We start from the raw sequence: 18,643 nt of genomic DNA, 5'->3' as shown, positions 1-18,643 counted from the left end.
TAGAAGGTGCGTCGGAAGCGATGATAAAACATGCTTGATTAGCACTAGCCTGCCTCCAGGCGACAAAAGTTTAGACCGCCAAGAGAGAATCCTCGCCGAGATAGCGTGACACACCTCCCCAAAGTACAAGGATTTGCACTTGCCAATGTATAACGGAAAACCCAGGTACCGGACCGAAAAATGCTGCCTTGAGAAGCCAGTAATCCGCTCAACTACCCTCCGCCTGGCGGGCGACACTGACGGGTGCACTAAGTATCCACTTTTCTGAACACTCACCAATTGGCCAGAGGCCAGTTGATACATTTCCAATACCCGCATAATATCCTTCAAAGAGCTAGAAGAGCCATTAGCAAAGACAAGCACATCATCCGCAAAAGCTAGGTGGGTGACAGGCGGACAACCCCTGGGTACCGTGAAACCCAAGAATCCCGACTGTGCAGCAAGACTATTGAGCCCCCGTGATAACACCTCCGCGCTAATGACGAATAAGGCTGGCGACAGCGGATCTCCCTGACGGACCCTACGACTCGATTTGAAAAAACCATATGATGTCCCATTAATGATGACTGAGAACCAAACATTCGACATTAATCTCCAAACCATGTCAATGAATCTCTCACCAAATCCAAATTTGCACAATACACTGACAATGAATGTCCACGAGACACGATCGTACGCCTTTTCCATGTCAAGTTTTAACGCTACATTTCCCCCCCTAGCCTTTTTCCTAATCCCTGACATAAGCTCCTGAGCAAGGAGATAATTCTCTGTTATATTCCTGCCTTTGACAAACCCTGTCTGTTGCGGAGACACAATCTTGGGCAGTATAGTTGCTAACCTATCCGCCAAAATTCTAGACAGCACCTTGTTGAAAAAATTGAACAAACTAATCGGCCTATACTTAGAAAAGTCCTGGGGGCTTGGCACCTTGGGAATTAAAACAATGGATGTGAATGTTACAAAGCGAGGCAGCTCCGCCCCACAAAAGAAACTCAATACAGCATTATAAACATCCTGCGCAATAACATCCCATGCGAAAGTAAAAAACTGACCTGTGAAGCCATCAGGGCCTGCAGCACTATCCCCATCCATCTCAAATACCACCCGTTTCACCTCCTCCCTAGTTGGATCAACATCAAGAGCTGCCCTGTCTGCCTGTGTCACCATATTAGGGATTAAATGCTCCCAATCACCAGCTGATCCCCCGGAGCCCGAGAACAAATCCGAGAAGAATCGCACAGCCTAATTGGCGATCCCCTCGTCATCTTCAACCCATACGCCATTCTCATCCTTCACTCTATGAATCGCACCCTGCACCCTCCGTTGCTGAACCGTTGTATGAAAATATCTTGAGTTTCGATCTCTGTATTGAAGCCACTTTACTCTAGCCTTCTGACTCCAAAACTTTTCTTCACTTAGCAACGCGTGTCGCAGCTCAGCTTGAGCTTTACTCAGCTCAACCTGAGCCTCCATCGAATCATCCTGCTCTGTGCGAGTTTCTGCTGCTAGCACATTCGCTTCTGCCCGCTTAACAACCTCAAACATATTCCCAAAAACTCCCTTGTTCCAGTCTTGGATGGCCCGCCTGGTACGCAGTAGCTTGGAGCACAGTATCTTTAACGGGGATCCAGAGCTCTCTGCTTGCCAAGCCTGGTGAATTACATCCAATAGTCCTGGGTTTGACGTCCAAACGTTTAAAAACCGAAATGCCCTAGGCTTGTTATCCATTCGCGACGCCAGCGAGATCTTCAGTGGCGCATGATCTGATAGATGACGGGCCAAGTGGACCACCTAGATTGACGGAGCACTCTCAGTAAACTCGTCATTGATTAGCACCCAGTCCATTCTCTTCCAGATTCGTGCGTGCCCTCTCCGGTTATTACACCAAGTAAAACTGGATCCCGAGAACCCCGCATCAAAAACTTCGGCCTCCTCCATGAATGACAGTAACTCCAACCCCTCAAATTTTGCGAAAGGCCGACCTCTGCGCTTCTCACTCGGGTCCGTAATGACATTGAAATCTCCGCACACGCACCACGACCTTGAGCTGGGCTTATCTGCCATTAAGTCTTGCCACAACAACCGCCGCTCCCCCAAGGCGCATTTGGCATCCATAAACGAAAAGCACAGGGACCCATCCATCCAAGGATGTTGGACCGATACCGTGACGTGTTGTGAAGAACTACCTACTACAGAACACACTAATGGAGTCTTGAAAAATACCCATATATCAGCCGACAGATTCACAACTACCGAATCAAAGGGCAATCTTACTTTAATTAAATCAATATGCGATACATCCATTTTGGGCTCACATATTGCAACAAACATTAAATTGTGCATATGAATTAACTTTAGCAATCGTCTTAGGTTGGGAGGTTTCGCAACCCCTCTTATATTCCAAAATAGACCATTAATCATGGGATAAAGGTTGAGAAGAATTTTGAGAGTGCATTACCGCAGACCGAAGCTGCCTGTCCGACGGGCCCGGAACACGCACCCCTTTTCTTTTTTGTCTGCTTGTTGTCGTGATCCATCACTGTGGACTGGTCAATATTCAACCTGTGCACGGTGTCCCCCATGCACGTGTGACGTCTCGAAGCCAGGCTATCCGTCTCCTCTTCCTCCTCCCTTCACTCACTGACCACCGGGGCTCCCTACGCAGATCAGTAGAATGCCGTTTCTGGTCCCTAGCTGCTATCCCTTTACTTGCATTTTGCTCTCTTTGTGTTGGCCCAGCCACCGCTCCTGCAATCCCCAACTCGGCTACCTGACTGGACTCGCATGTAAGCTCTACCGTGAGTTCCCCAATATCAGCAACAGCCCGCGACTGCACAGCTGCAGCCGTACCAGGCCTGGTTTCCTCCCTCTGCATGCGTGGTTCTGGACCAGCGCACAAGTTTTCAGCAGTCGCCCACATCTCCTTCTGGGCCACCGCCGTCTGCATCTCCGAAGCAGCATACTGGATCTCAGCAGGCTGCTGCATGTGGCACTCCATCTCGGCCACCGTCGACAGCAGTGGTGGCATCCCATTATCGTTGTCGCTATCCGTGTCGCCCGCTTCCTCCCCGCACGACCGAACGTTTGTGGGAATGACCTGCCCGAACACCTCAGTCTCGACGTTAGGTGTGCGGATGTCCGTAGTCTTGCCCTGCCCATCAGAATTGTCCAGCTACTCCTGCGACTCTCCGCCCTGAATTGGGTCTGCTACTCCCTTGCCATTGTCCCGTCCTTTTTCCAGATATATCTGCCGAGTTGTTGGCTCTGGTCCCTTTCCCTTCCAGCGTGGGTTCTCGCGGTTGCTTCCAGATGGTTTCAAGCCCGGGTTTTTCTTGAAGCAGACATCCTCCAGATGACCTACACGATCACAAAACTTGCAGAATGCTGGCCAGTTCTCCATCTCCACCGGTTGCCAAAATCCGTAGTCATCATCCCCTATGTAGACTCGCTTTGCCGGCTCTCTGGATACATCCATCTCCACCAGAACTCTTGCCACAGATGGCCTGCGAAAAAATCAGAGGTTGCCGAATCCACTTTGAGGACGCGCCCAAGCATGGCCGCCAGTTTGATAATCTGGTTTTAGCAAAGAAAGGAATAGGCAGCCCAGGAAACGCAACCCAGATCGGAACAATCGAAGGCTCCTGGTTACTCTTGAAATCTAGCGTCCATTTTGCTACAACCATTGGTGCGTTTTGGATGAACCATGTTCTGCGCAAAAACAATCTAGTGTAGTCCTCTTCCAAGACCGGTCTGATGAGAATGTGGCGATGGTCCAATAGTCCCACGGCACACTCCCCCTTTAGGCTGAGGGAAATAAAGAACTTGCGTACAGCTTCCATTGAGGGCCTGAAAGCCGGGAACCTCCCCACCAGAGCATTTCGGTAAGACGCAGCCAAGGTGATCATCTCCTGCCGCGAGAGACGGAGCGCAGGTTCCCCACGGTAAAGAGAAATTTCGCCAATGCCTTCATCAACCACTGCAGCAGGTGATCTGCCCGCCACAACCGCCGTGAAGCTTCTGGCATTGCCACCACCCAGATCCGGCGGCTTAGGATCCGCCATGCACAGGGATACGAGTTTTCTAGGTTTATTTTCCTTTTTTCGTCCAAACCCTAGGTTCTCATTAAAGCTAATTAAACCCTAGGTTCTGTTTCACATATGTATTTATTCAGTCCTACTCAATTGCTAGTTTAGGCTTAAAAACTTATGCTTTTGTAATTATTGATGATTATTCTAGATATACTTGGGTACTATTTCTTACTCATAAAGTTGAGCCTTTCAATGTTTCTTTATTTTATTCACTATCTTTCCATGTTTCAAAATATATCGAATCATTAATAATTTGAGCAACTCATTTATGATGAACTATCAGAGAGAGTCAAAAAATAGTAATCCATACTCAAGATACTATGATAACCTTATGTTTAAAGATCACTTACAAAACCACCACTTAGAAATGCTTTGACTAGAATTATTTAAGAATGTCTAATTGTATTAATAACATCTTATGTTGTTAATACTTTACTCAAAATATTTAAGAATAAATTTTAAATTTAATCGAATGAACCTCACCAACATAACTTTTATGATTTTATCAATTGAGTGTATTTTGAGAACTTTATCGTACAAATGCAAATATACAATTCAATATGATAAAAGTGTCATTTATTACAACATTAATAGTTAAAATACATATTAAATCCTAAAAGTTGATTGACTTGTGGGTATATACACTTTCAATTTTAATAACTTTTAATTTAATTTATAAATGAGGTTATAGTTTAAACTTGTAGTTTAATTTGTAAATAAGGTTAATCTGTAAACAAGGCTATAGTTTCTATAATTTATTGTTTAAACTTTAGGGAGTTATAGTGTAAACGAGGTTAAGTCTGTTAACACAAGAGTTGTATTAGAATAATTAATTATAAATCGAAACTAATTTCTGGCTCTCAGATGTATTTGATTAACCTATTTATCGATAAAATACTCTTGTAGCTTATGTTAGCAAAATTAATCAAACATTAATTGAGTTGTGAGATTTTTGAGAAAAAATCAAGGGAGAAAAAGACACACATGTTGCCAAAATAGAGAAAAGAATATTGCCTCTTTCACTCTCTGTTTTGTTTGAATGTTCCTAGTAAGAGAACTAGGATTTCTTCATTTGTACAACTTGTGTGTATGATTAAAGTTTTCACTTTATGTTAACACTTTTTAGCTTAAGTGATTTCGACCTTATAGGTTCAACTTAAGAAAGTTTGTGTGTAGGTCACAGGTAGAGGCTAAGCATGCACGCAGCTTCGAGTGGATTGCTACGATTTCATCTTACTACAAATTTCCCTCAGTTTAAGAAGATTTTTATATTTTGAGGCTATCGTCTTAAACTAACTTGTGATTACATGAAATTAATCAAAAAGTTGTCTATTAGAAGGAATAACAAATTTTTATTTGCTCACTGCATTACTTGTATGATTCCTTATACAAATATGCATCTAGTGCCTATTGACATTGTGACGGCCCTATCTTCCCCTAAGGCGAACCAAAGGGTTCGGCGGGCCGCCTGCCCAGCTCTCGCCGGGACTCAGTCGTTCACTACGGTCCTCAATTAAATTACAATATAAACCTCAAATATACATCAAATTCTCCAATAGTTACATGTCATAAGTGAAGCGGAAACAATTCCCAACTATACATAAAATGATTCCAAATCCAAACTGTACAAGATATATGCCATCCAGCCACGTGAATAAGTACTACAATTCTTCCTTTGCCATGAGCCCTGTGGAGAGGAATAAAATATTTTTGGGGTGAGCTAGAAGCTCAGTGAGTAACCAATAAAAGCAGTCATCAAATCAGTTTCTCAATAGTTCATTTCAATGATGTCATGAATCAGTAATCAAATATACGTTTATTGCTCTGGTGAGCCAGTGAAATCATTGCACTTAAACACCCAACGCTCAAATAGATCACTTAACGTTAAACAATAAGGGGGAGCAACGTTGGTGCTCCAGATCATGTCATGAACAATAAACAGGGTGGAGACGTTGGTGTTCAGCATAAGACTCCCCAAGAACTCATTAAAGCCAAATCATGTCATGAACTCACATGCAAGCACGCATGATATGCAGTCGAGTAAATAATGCAAGAAACATTTCAAAAGTACTTGGGAAATAGTTGAGGGTCACTCACTTCCACGGCTCAAAAACCATCCATCATATACCATTACCTTGCCCGAGTCCAAGCCCTAAATCACAAAGTCAAAGCAATCATACATTCTCAAAGTTTGGACAGCATTTCCCCATAAATGCTTCATTTCCAACCTACAATATATCACCAATCACACATACGATTAATAAGCAATAAAATGCATCCAATTAGGCCACAATATCCCTCAATCAAAGCTAATTAGAAGCTTAAGAGCCACCATTAGAAAAACCCCCAATTAAACTGTGAGAACCCGTAAATTTTCTGATTTTCTAGGCTTTATTTTATTTAATTGTACGCCTTTTATGCATTTTCTTTATCAGGAAAATTTTCTAAATAATTTTTATGAGTAAATATAATTTTTAGATGATTTTTTAGTATCGGTTGGATTTTGAGAAATTAAGAGCATATACCGGACGTGGGACCCGCTAGTGCGGAAAGTTCGGAAAAATTTGGCCAGTTAGGTTAAGTTTTGGATACCGAGTTTATTTTACCAGGTGCTAAGAGATAATTAGAGGTTGTTATATGGCTGAGAGTGGAGAGACAAAAGGATAACCATGTATTAATTGAAGTGACAAGTGTCACTTGTTGATTACTTCTTACATTTTGACCATAAGACCATCTTATCACCTTTACCAAATAAATACCAAAAATTGGCCAAAAATCCTCTTATTTTTCCCTCTCTTGGCTGACTCTCTCCACAAGAAAAGAAAAGAAAACTCTCAACTCTTTGGCTTCCAATCTTGCTTAATCCTCAAATCTAACCGATTAAACTTGGATTCTCTCCATAAAAACCCCTAGTCTAGTGGTTGCAAGGTTGGTTATCAAGTGGTTTGGAAGATTAAGGTGCTAAGTTGCTTCCTTTCTTGGGTTGGTAAGGTGAGTAGCCAAGAAATTCTTTCTTGTTCATGATAATGCTAAATTGGTGCCTTGTGGTAGTTGAATAAGTGATTTTTTGGATGATTTCATGACTTGTGATGAAGATTGATGGATTTTTATTTTATGCTTGATTTTTCTGATTTCATATGTTTAGTGTTGGTTAGTCATGGATTGTTGGTTAGTTATTGTGTAAAATGGAGTTGATATATGTTGGATATGGTTGATTGTGCAAAAATTCTGGTTTGGGGCAAAATTTCCAGGTTAGGGTTTCAAACAGGCCTGTTCTATCCGAATTTATTTGAGTAGGTTAGAGGCAAAATTAGCTTAAGTTTAAAACATGAAAGTTGTATAAAATGATGTTTTATAGTTTCCTACAAAATTTCATCCCAATCGGAGTAATGTAGCCTGTGAAAAGACTGAAAAACCCCTGCTGCCCTGTTTCTGTCCGAAACTGATAATCAGCTTTGGTAATTGGTTAGGTTGACTGGGAATACTACTGATTTAGTTGTTGATGTCTTCTTAATATTTATAGCCTTGTATCTTATATTTTAAATGGCTTTGGAATCACTTGAATTGGAGTTGTATATGCTGAGATATGACTGAATGAATCAGGACTGCCACAGTAAACTTCGAATTGGGAAAATCTGGAGTTGTTTTGGTAAATTTGACCTAGTTAGGGTGAGAACTGGACTGAGTGGTCTTCATGAAAGTTATAGCTCTCTGTCTTAGCTTCGAAACGGTGTAAATTTCACCCCAACCTCAACATCCGCTTAATGACGTCAAAACTGTCTTTTGGTTCTAGGGTTTATAATTGGGGCTTTTCTAGGGTTTCTTTGTTGAGCTACCATTTGGTTGTTTTGAAGGGTATTGTGGCTCTAATTAAATGTTTTTAATAGTTTGTGATTGGGTGTTGAAGTTTGGTTGGAAAGGTAAAGAAGATTAGGGGATGTGCTGTCAAAATTTTCGCGGGAGCTTCTGCGCAGTCTCGGGAGATTTGCTATATCTTGATGTAGAAATGTCAGAATTGAGTTCCGTTTGTTGAATTTTAAACTAGATTCATAGGGCTATGAACCGTGTAAATTTCAGACCCTGTTTCTGTCTGTGCAATTTATGGTGATTCTTCAAAGTTGACTGAAATATTGTACCTGTTCTGTCTTTGACTGGTTGAAGCAGCAACTTAAGGCTCGAATTTGACTGCCTTGTGTTTTGAATCTTACAATGGTGTTTTCTGGAAAGTTATAGCCCTTTGAATGTATTTTCCAATGGTATAACTTTTACTAATTTTGGACTTACAAAACTTGAGATATGATTTTTCATATAGGATTACGCGAAACTGGAAAATCTTGTTTTCCTAGTATCGACTTTACTTTCATTTTCTACTTCAAATTTGGAGTTAGTCAGTCATTGTAGGTAGGGCTTTGAGGTTGTTCATGCCACTAAGACTAATTGTTACCTTTTCACTCCGAGGTCACCTCTTTGCTTTGCATTAATGGCTCTTTTGACTAGACATATGGCTCGTAACCGAGTCTCACTTGCGAATTCCATACTAGGTCTTGGAGTCGAGTCTTAAGTGTTTGCCTTGATTGTTCTAGGAGGTGCCGTCGATTAAAGCCACACTTGGGAAGGAAACTTTTGAAGTTATCCTTATTTGAACTGGTGAGTGTACCACTCCTCCGAATTATTGCTAAACTGGTTTCCTGTACTTGCAAATTGCTCGTTGAATGTCTTCCTGACTGTTTATCTTGTATGAGACGAGGGTGTACTTTATCACACTCGTTCTCTTGCCTGTACTGAACAAACTGGAATCTATTACTTGTACTTGTCATGTACTTGAACTTGTTACTTGCACTTGTTATGATGTCGTTTGGAAGAGTATCCAACGACCTTCCTGTTAAACCTGAGCTCAACCTCATGGGGAGTTAATTAAATCGAGCCAGCGAGGGCTTGGTCGAGATAATTGACAATCCATGGGTGCCTGTTCCTGGGGGAATCTTTGGGTATTGAGACTCTTGATTCCGGTATACTCGAGTATTACCATTCCTGTTTCTATTTGGCGTTCGGGCCCGGTAAGGGGGTATGTTTGGTGAACGGGATTTGGCGTTAAAGTGGTGTTCTACTGGACTGGTTTCCTTATTTGAAAGTTGACGGAGGGTCAACGTAGTCGGATCAAGTACTGCAACGGGGATTTGGCTCCTGAGAGCCACATGTATCCTTTCTATCTAAGTTATTTTGCTCATCTCCTTATTTGATACACCTATGTGATTAATTGAGCATGAAGTTCCTTGGTTCTTGACTGTTATTATTTTGGTACCTCATTGAGCTTCTAGCTCACCCCGTTCCGTTATCCTTGTTTTCCTTACAGGAAACCACCTTTTGGAGACTCTGATATTTTGAAGCATGAGTTGAGCTAGTTTTAATCTTCTTTTGTGTAGCTCCTCGATGTATGGAAAACCCTAAATGTATCTTAATACAATGTATTTTATTGGATCTGTAAACTTACTAATATGTAGATTTTGAAATGTTTTCTCATATTTATGTAACATATGTATTCGGGAATGTACCTACTTTCATGGCGAACAAAGTTTCCATGTACTTGGTTGGATCCTGCATGGCGGTGGCCCTTCCATTTCGTTTTGATTCTTGCAGTTTTATTCCGGTTTTGATGGAGGTATGACTGAGTCCCGGCGAAAGCTGGGCAGGCGGTCAGTCGAACCCTTTGGTTCGCCTTAGGATGAGGTGGGGCTGTCACATAAACCCTAGAAATCGGAATTCATTCCCTCAAGCGTAAATTTCGCAACGATCGCAATTAACGTATAAAAGTTCCGTTTAACACCTTTCGGTACAATATCCATAACTGAAGCTACCCTTATCGGATTGAAACGAATCTTATGGCGTTTCGAAGCTAAGACAAGGATCTACAACTTTGATGAAGACTACCCAGTCCAGTTCTCACTCTAACTAGGTCAAATTTACCAAAACAACTCCAGATTTTCCAGTTCGAAACTCACTGTGAAATTCAACTAGCAGTCCTGATTCATTCACTCATATCTCAGCACACACAACTCCAATTCAGGTAATTCCAAATCCATTTGAAAGCTAAGATACAAGGATATAATTCTTAAGAAGACATTATCAACCAATTCGGTAATATTCCTGGTCAAACTAACCACTTACAGAGGCTGATTTTCATTTTCGGACAGAAACAGGACAGCAGGGATATTTTGGTCTTTTCACAGCTTACGTTGCTCCGATTGAGCTGAAATTTTGTAGGCAACTATAAAATATCATTCTCTACAACTTTCATGTTTTGTGCTAAGGCTAGTTCGGCCTCTAACAAGGTGAAATAGAACCAGGCAGAAGCAGGGCAGGTTATCATCCAAGCTGGAATTCATGTATTCAAGTGCTAATCCTCCACAAAACAACATCTAAAACAACTAAAAACCACTAATAAGCAATGAATTGAAGTAAAGAGGATGTTGTTGGCAAAATACCTTAAAACCACCTTAAAACCACAAGAAAGGTAGGAGCTTAATCTTTCCTCCTCCAAAACAACTCCACCAACACCTTTAACTTTCCCTAATGATCACTTGTATGGTGTAGTTTGTGATTTGGTTGGTTGAAACTCAAGATTTGGACAAGAATTGAAGTAACAAGATGAAGGTTTTTCCTCTCTTTTCTCTCTACATGTCTCAGCCAAGAGGGGTAAAGAAATGAGAAAATGATGGTCAAAATTGGAGTTTAGGAAAGTTAAATAAAAGTTAGGCAAGTCAACTTCCAATCGGATCGTGACACTTGGCCCTTCTTAAGTTTATTCTTATCCCTTTGTCTCTCCAAGATTAACCATCTAAGTAACCTCTAATTATCTCTTAGCACCTTGTAAAATAATATCACTTAATACGAAACTCCAACAAGTTGTCAAAAATATATCGCATTTACCGTACTAGCAGGTCCCACGTCCATAATACACTTCAAACTTAACGTGGACTAACTTGTATCAAGAAAATGATTTTAAAACTATATTCTCTTATAAAAATGTATAGGAAATTAATATATTGAAGAAAGGTACAAAATTATAGACAAGGAAACAAAATAATGTCTAGAAAATATATAAAAATTTTCGGGTTCTCAAACTCATTCTTTCGGGGCGTCACAAACATAATAATATCTTTCGCTACTATATACACAAGATTAATCTATATTTGTAATTCTGCCATAAAATTTGGTACCCTGTTTATTGTTTTTGTTATTGTAAGGATAATGCAAAAAATTCCCTTGAAGTTTATGAAAATTTCATTAGGCTCCCTTTAAGTTCAAAAGTTACACCTATCTCTCCTAATTTGATGGTTTCAGTGACCAAACCCTAAAATAACACTGACTTGGTCAAAAATTCAAATACACACCCAAAATTTCCCTCACTTAAAAAGTCTTAACATATTTCTCTAAACAATTAGTATATAATAATCTAGCACAACTATAAGGAATGGGTGCCATATTAATTGCTTGATGAGCAACTTTGGCAATAATTTTATAACTATTATGGGCTACTTTTGATCATGGGGTTATAGATTTTCAAGTGTTGCATAATTCTTTTAGAGATTGTGAATTTTTAAAGTGGTGAAACTAGCATAAGTTGGTTGTGGTTTTAGTTGCTTCTTTTTGAGTTATTGTTGATTATGATACCTAAAGAAACAAAAAAAAAAAAGGGATAAACAAATACATCACATTCCAAGTTAACTTGTTAATAAAAGGTCAATAGTTCAACATTTATTTACAATACAAGTTAGGAATAGTATTGATAGTTTTATGGTTTTGCTAGGGAAGTAGAATAGGCTCATAAGAAGGGAAAAGTGAAATAAAAAATAATTCTATAACCATTTTTACCCTAAGGTTTATGACAATTTCATTCGGCTCCTGTCAGGTTTTACAAATTACACTGACCTCCCTTGTCATAATAATATGACTATAATGACCTTCACTTAACAAATAATGCATAGTCTAATGAAATGAAATAAAAAAAAAAGAGACATGATCTCTTCGACTATTCTATTTATAAGTTATAGCCAACGACGATTCTCTCTCACTTACTGTCATTTCATTCTCATCCATCAATCCCTTCCTCTGATAACTCGCTTTCAACTTACCACCAACCATTGCCTATACTTGTAGCCAATCACAACACAAGTAATCCCTTAAACTCTACTATATATTCATGTTCCTCCTTAATTTCTTCTCTTTGAAATTGCCAAATCACGAGTTTAGTTGAGAGATTAGATTTAATGGTCGAAGTAAAATCTGATTTCATGGTCAAATTAAAAGGAGATGAAGAGGCAGACAATAATAATGCAATCATTGGCCAAAATAGGAAGAGAGATTGAAATTGGTAAATTTGCTAATTTATCTATTATCCATCCAAAAAACTTTTTAAAATGTTAATAAGTATATTTATATTTCTTTTTATGCTTGACAATTGTTAGTTATGGTTTCGCTATAAAGATAGAGTATCTTCTCTGTATTTAAGACATTAACATGTTTGGAGATTTGATTGTAGGCTAGATTATTTTGTTTTAAGAAGGTGTGGGCATTAGGTTTGAAGTTTGGGTGTCATTAGTTGTAAATAGAATTTTGGTTTTTAGAAAATGAATTTCTTCAAAATCTTTGTAGTCATAATGATGTCTTTCCTTCTCTTAAACTTGATTAATCCCATCCATGCCTATATCTCCCCTAAGGATTTTCTTCAAGGTTATAATGTGGCTCATGTAGTAGGAGTTGAGCCACTTATATGGAACCAAACCATGGCATCCTATGTTGAAGATTATGCAAACACAAGGGCGGTTGATTGTGAGTTTGACCATTCCATGGAATCATATGGTAAGAATATTTCTGAAAGATGGAACAAATCTTCATAATTGAATGCATGATTTGGGAGAAGCAATTTTATGACTATGATGACAAAATTGCTTGGATTTAGAATTTGGAATTAGATTATTTGTTAGGCCAGTTTGTTAATATATTGGGTTTGGCTGAGATATGAAAAAAAACAATTGGCAAAATAAATTTTGTCTTCTTTTTGTACAAAAAGGGCAGTTTAGGATTTTTGAGAAAAAATATAGTTTTTTGGGCCTATATTGTTATATAAACGGTAAAATCAAGGGAGGTAGGTGATTTAATAAATTCGAGGGGAGGTCTCTACAATTTTCAGAAACCTCAAGGAAGGTTTCTGAAATTATCCTTAGATATAATAATGGAATTTCATTAAAATGTTAAGATTAGTATTCTCATTTTAAATAGACAAGAAAAGTAGATGCCATTTTTGAAATATCAAATATGTTCACAAAATTGTTAGAAATCTCAGCAAGGGTTTTGAAATTACCCCTTTATTATAGCACGTCTGTGACAGCCTCACCTTCCCCTAAGGCGAACCAAAAGGGGTTAGCGGACTGCCTGCCCAGCTCTCGCCAGGACTAACGGTGCAGTTAGAGCGATCTATTGAGTTCCGGAACTTACAAACGCGCGTAAAACAAGTCAAAATGTCAAAATAACCCAAAATAAAAAAAAAATGAAATCTGGAGTCGGCCATAAATAGTAACCGACCCGTCAGAACCCAACCAAATATCAAGCAAACATTCACATCTTGAAACTTAGCATTTACAAGCTAAAGTGGCATACAAAAGTATTCAAAAGTGGATACAAGTCTGGTTTGCCAAATCAAAAGGGAAACGGTCCCAAAAGTACATTTAGGGTTTCAATAAATGAGCTATACAAAAGATATGTCCAACTAGCTCATTTCGGCAACCAATTATCAATTGCAGTCCAAAAGTATTTATTTTCCTATAAGGAAAACAAAAGGAATAGAGTGAGCTAATTGCCCAGTGAGATAATACTACTCAAGCAACCAAGTTCATATAAGCATCAAGCTTTTCATTTCAATATATCAAAAGTAAACAAAGGCACACATTAATGGTGGTGATAAAAGGATACGGGCGGCTCTCAAGAGCCCTTTTCCGCTTTTGCATTCTTGATCGAAGCTCATTGACTCTCCGTCAATGTTTAAAAGTAACCAACCGTAGACTCCACTTTACTTCCATTCCTTCCACCCAACATACCCCTACCGGGCCCGAAATCCAAACACTTGCACTATGGTATTACTCGAGTATACCGGAACCGAGGGTCTCAATACCCAAAGATCCCAAAACAGACTACCGTGGTTCGTTATCTAATTGACCAGGCCCTTGCCGGCCCGACTCGAGTAACTGGCCACAGGTGTTGAGCTCAAAGGTAACAAGCATGGTCGTTGGATACTCGTCCAAACGCCACCAAGTCAAGTATTTTTCATTTCATGTAACATTCCAATAACCTGATAAACAATAAGTGAGAGTGATAAAGTACGCTCTCACTTCAATCAATTAACATTCAACTCATCAAGTTCAAGTATCAAAGCTATATAGTAACACATAAGTGAGTTGTACACTCACCAAGCTCGAAAGTGATATTTCATGCACTTCCGTCAAAGGAACGTCGTGAACCACCGTCACGCCCTAAAACACGCAAACAAGTACAATGAGACTCGATAACGAGTCATAAACCAATGCCAAATATGACCCCAATAGGGTTCCATAAGCATATACAAGCATTAGGGAAAACCAGAAAATCCAAAAATGAAACTAGTTGTAACCCTGGAAAAAAACAGTTTTCGACCTCATTTTGCGGTAATGGCACCAAAGACACTACGATTATCGGATGAAGGTGCAAGTCTCACCATTTCGAAGCTAAGAGATAGGGCTACAATATTACAGAAGGTCACTCAACCCAGTTTCGAGTGTAACCAGGTCAAAAATGCAAGATACTACACCAGAATCACAAAAAAAGATTCACAGAACGCATTCTAGCGGAAACATCATAAATCAGGCTATCCAAGTCCAAATCCAAAAATTCCAAAACCAGATGAAATATAAGAAACAGGGCTACATTTCATCAGAAGGCCTCAACAACCAATTCGGAAGAATTCCTAACCAAAATAACCAATTACAGAAGCAATTCTCCAATTCGGGTAAAACCAGAATAGCAAGGGTAATTTCGACTTTTATCAAGCTACGCTGCTCCGATTGACCAGAAATTTTGTAGGTACCTCTAAAATATCATTCCCTACAACTTTCATGTTTTAATACAAGGCCAATTCGGCCTCTAACTAGGAGCTACAAAACTGGGCAGAATGTAACTTCATAAACCCTAACTTTTCAATTTTTGGTCCAAAACAGAAATTGATTGCAATTATCCACTTTTCCACCTCATAGAGTCCTTAAACATCATTTCCAATCATCATATATTGCCACACAATCATGTTCATAGTAAAACAGAAAAATCCCCAAAAATTATAAAAGTTCATCAATCCAACCAAAATTCACAATATAATCCATAAAGTTGCATCTTATACCACCACTAAGCATAAATTAAGCATCATTAGAGGGAGGAGAGTGGTTCTTCATGACTCACCTTAGAAACAAGAGAGAGAGAGCAACAAGTCCTCTTAGCTTTCCAAATAACTCCACACAACACCTCACTAGCACTTCCTTAATGTTTTCTATGGAGCAAAAACAAGAATCAATGGTTGGTTTTGATGATTTGGAGCAAAGCTTGGAGAGTTTTCTTCCTTTTGCTTAGAGAGAGAGAGAGGGAAAGAGAGAGGGAGAGCCAGCCACAAGATGAAGATTTTTGATGATTTTTTTGGCAATTTTTTGGTTTATTTAAGTCAAAGGGTAAAACAAGAAATAATGGTCAAAAAGTTCTACCAACCCTATGGTGACACTTGTCACCTAATTAATGAATCTCTATCTCTTTGTTCCCTCTCACACCAATCCAAATAGCTTCCTCTAATTATCTCTTAACACCCGGTAAATTAAATCTAGTATCCAAAACTTAACCTAGTTGGCCGAATTTTTCTGAACTTTTTGCACTAGTGGGTCCCACGTCCGGTATACGCTCTTAATTTCTCAAAAACTATTTGATACTAGAAAAATCATCTAAAAACTACATTTACCCAATAACATTATTTAGAAAATTTTTCTAATAAAGAAGATGCACAAAAGGCGTGCAAATAAATCAAATAAGGCCTAGAAATAAAGAAATTTACGGGTTCTCACAACGTCTGCTCCATTCAACTTCTCCGAACATCCAGTTGTAACCCATCACATGTCGCACATGACATTTGATTGGATATATTCTGGCAACCAAACGATTTGAAGACATCGAAGACATTGTGAAGGGTGTTATGGCTGAGCGCAATGACGGACCAAATAAACCGCAACTGTCCCCAAGCCCCCAAATATTTCAAAATTCGTGCAATTCTTTCATGAAAAATTAAAAAGGGATAATTTCAAAAATCTCAACCGAGGTTTCTGACAATTTTGTTGAGCTTTCGTGAGATTTAAAAAATTACATTTACCTCCATTGATTTGATAGTTTTAATAATAAATTATTAAAATAATATTGACTTGGTCAAACTTTTAAATGAATACGAAAAAATGCCCTTGTGTAATGAGTTTTAATTTACTTTCCTATATAATTATAAGATTATCAAAAATAATTATACGGAAAAAGTGCCAAAATTCATTGATAAACAACTATAATATAATTTTAGCAACCTCCCCTGAGGTTCCTAACAATTTCACTGAGCTCACTTGAGATTTGAAAAATTACACATAGCTCCCTTATCATTTAAAATGGCAATTTTACCCTTAAATATTTTAATGAAATTCCCTTATTTGGTATACTTATACTTAGAATGAGTTTTAAAATTATTTTCATTATTTTTCCTTCTTATTCCTTTTTTTAATTTTTCGCCAATAAAACTATAGAATTACCACTATTGTTTCTAGTTTCTATTGTAACCAAATGTTGAATTAGTGATTTTTTTATGAGTTAATTTTATATGTAATCCAATGTTTTTGCTGATCTTTGTTTTCTATTTTTTGGTACTAAAACTAACAATAAATAAAAAAAAATGGCCCAAAATCACTACCAAATTATGATAATTCCACTACCCAAAAAATTCATAAACTCTAAATGAATTATTTCAACATTTTCTTTTCTATCTTATAAATCTAAATCCATAATAAAGTACATCAAAAGTATCTTATCATAGTGATAAAATTATTATTATAGTTGTTTATTAAATAGTAGGTATGGACATGAAAATTTTGGTCCTTTTTCCTTATAATTATACTAGATAATCTTATAATTGTATAGAAAAATAAATTAAAACTCATTATACAAGGGCATTTTTGGGTATTCATTTAAAAAATTGACCAAGTCAATATTATTTTAAGATTTTGTTACTAAAACTATGAAATTGAGGGAGGTAAGTGTAATTTTTCAAACCTCAAGAGGGCTCAATGAAATTATCAGAAACCTCAGTAGAGGTTTCTAAAATTATCGCTAATATTTTTATCACCATGATAGGATACTTTTGATGGTATTTTATTATTGATTTAGATTTATAAGATAGAAAAGAAAATCCTAAAATAATTCATTTAGAGTTTATGAATTTTTTGAGTAGTGGAATTATCATAATTTAGTAGTGATTTTGGACTATTTCTTTTTTATTTATTGTTAATTTTAATACCAAAAGATAGAAAATAAAGATCAGCAAAAACATTGGATTGCATATAGAGTTGACTCATAAAAAAATCAATAGTTCGATAATTGGTTACAATAGAAACCAGAGGTAATAATGGTTGTTATATAGTTTTATTGGCAAAAAATAACTAAAAAGGAAAAAGAATGAAAAAATCATTTTAAGTAGTATAAGCATACAAAATAAGGAAGTTTCATTAAAATATTTAAGGGTAGTATTGTTATTTCAAATGACAAGAGCGGTATTTGTAATTTTTAAAACCTTAAAGGAGTTGAATGAAATTGTTAAAAACTTCAAGGGAGGTTTCTGAAACTATCCCAATTAAAAACTTCGAATTAGGTCCACAATCAAAATATGTTTTGCACCCTGAGAATTGCTAAAAATGCAGCCGCTTATAGACCTAACGCTTTACAACTTAAAATACTGAGTTCTGTCCAAGACAAAGAATTAATAGATCAAATTAGTACTCTTTCCTGTCAAGAGATAACAAAATCACAACTTCCAACATAGGTTACCCAATTAAAACTATGGTGCCTCCTTTTATTAGTTTTACTGCCAGCGAACAAAATCGTGTGGTCATTTGACGTTTCTTCTATTTTCTTTTTTCTTTTAATTTTTTGGGTTGAAGAAGAATAAGGAAGAAGTTGATTTGGAAGTGATGGGGATAAGAGGGAGATTCCCTTTTTCCTCTTTCATTTGTCAGGAATGTTTCCGTATGCGGCTAAAGTCCAAGGGCCTAGAAAACCTTGTAAAGTGGACAAAGTGTTAACCTACCAACCTCCTAATGTAGAATATAGATGCATAAATAAATTGCGTGTATTGAAATTGTCAATTCTTTGAATAGTATTTTAGTGGAAACAGGCCAACATCTGAGTTTGGCTTTTGGGGTGCATGCTCTCATGGGATTCTTGTACTTGGAAGATGTTCGAGCTTT

The 18,643-nt window shown here is 37.9% G+C and overlaps 1 protein-coding gene across 1 annotated transcript; it reads right to left on the bottom strand.

Moving 5' to 3' along the window:
- Positions 1-1,242: 1,242 nt before the first annotated feature.
- LOC140009880 (uncharacterized) lies at positions 1,243-1,728 on the bottom strand. The gene has a single exon (XM_072056214.1). It carries the CDS (start codon positions 1,726-1,728, stop codon positions 1,243-1,245), a length of 486 nt encoding a protein of 161 aa, XP_071912315.1.
- Positions 1,729-18,643: the final 16,915 nt, after the last annotated feature.

This window comes from Coffea arabica, chromosome 6e (assembly GCF_036785885.1).
Source record: "Coffea arabica cultivar ET-39 chromosome 6e, Coffea Arabica ET-39 HiFi, whole genome shotgun sequence".
Classification (NCBI taxonomy): domain Eukaryota; kingdom Viridiplantae; phylum Streptophyta; class Magnoliopsida; order Gentianales; family Rubiaceae; genus Coffea; species Coffea arabica.
This window is presented reverse-complemented; position numbering and strand designations above follow the sequence as displayed.

Coding starts and splice junctions, on each gene's coding strand:
- LOC140009880 (XM_072056214.1), bottom strand. CDS start 1,728: ATGGATAACAAGCCTAGGGCATTTCGGTTTTTAAACGTTTGGACGTCA.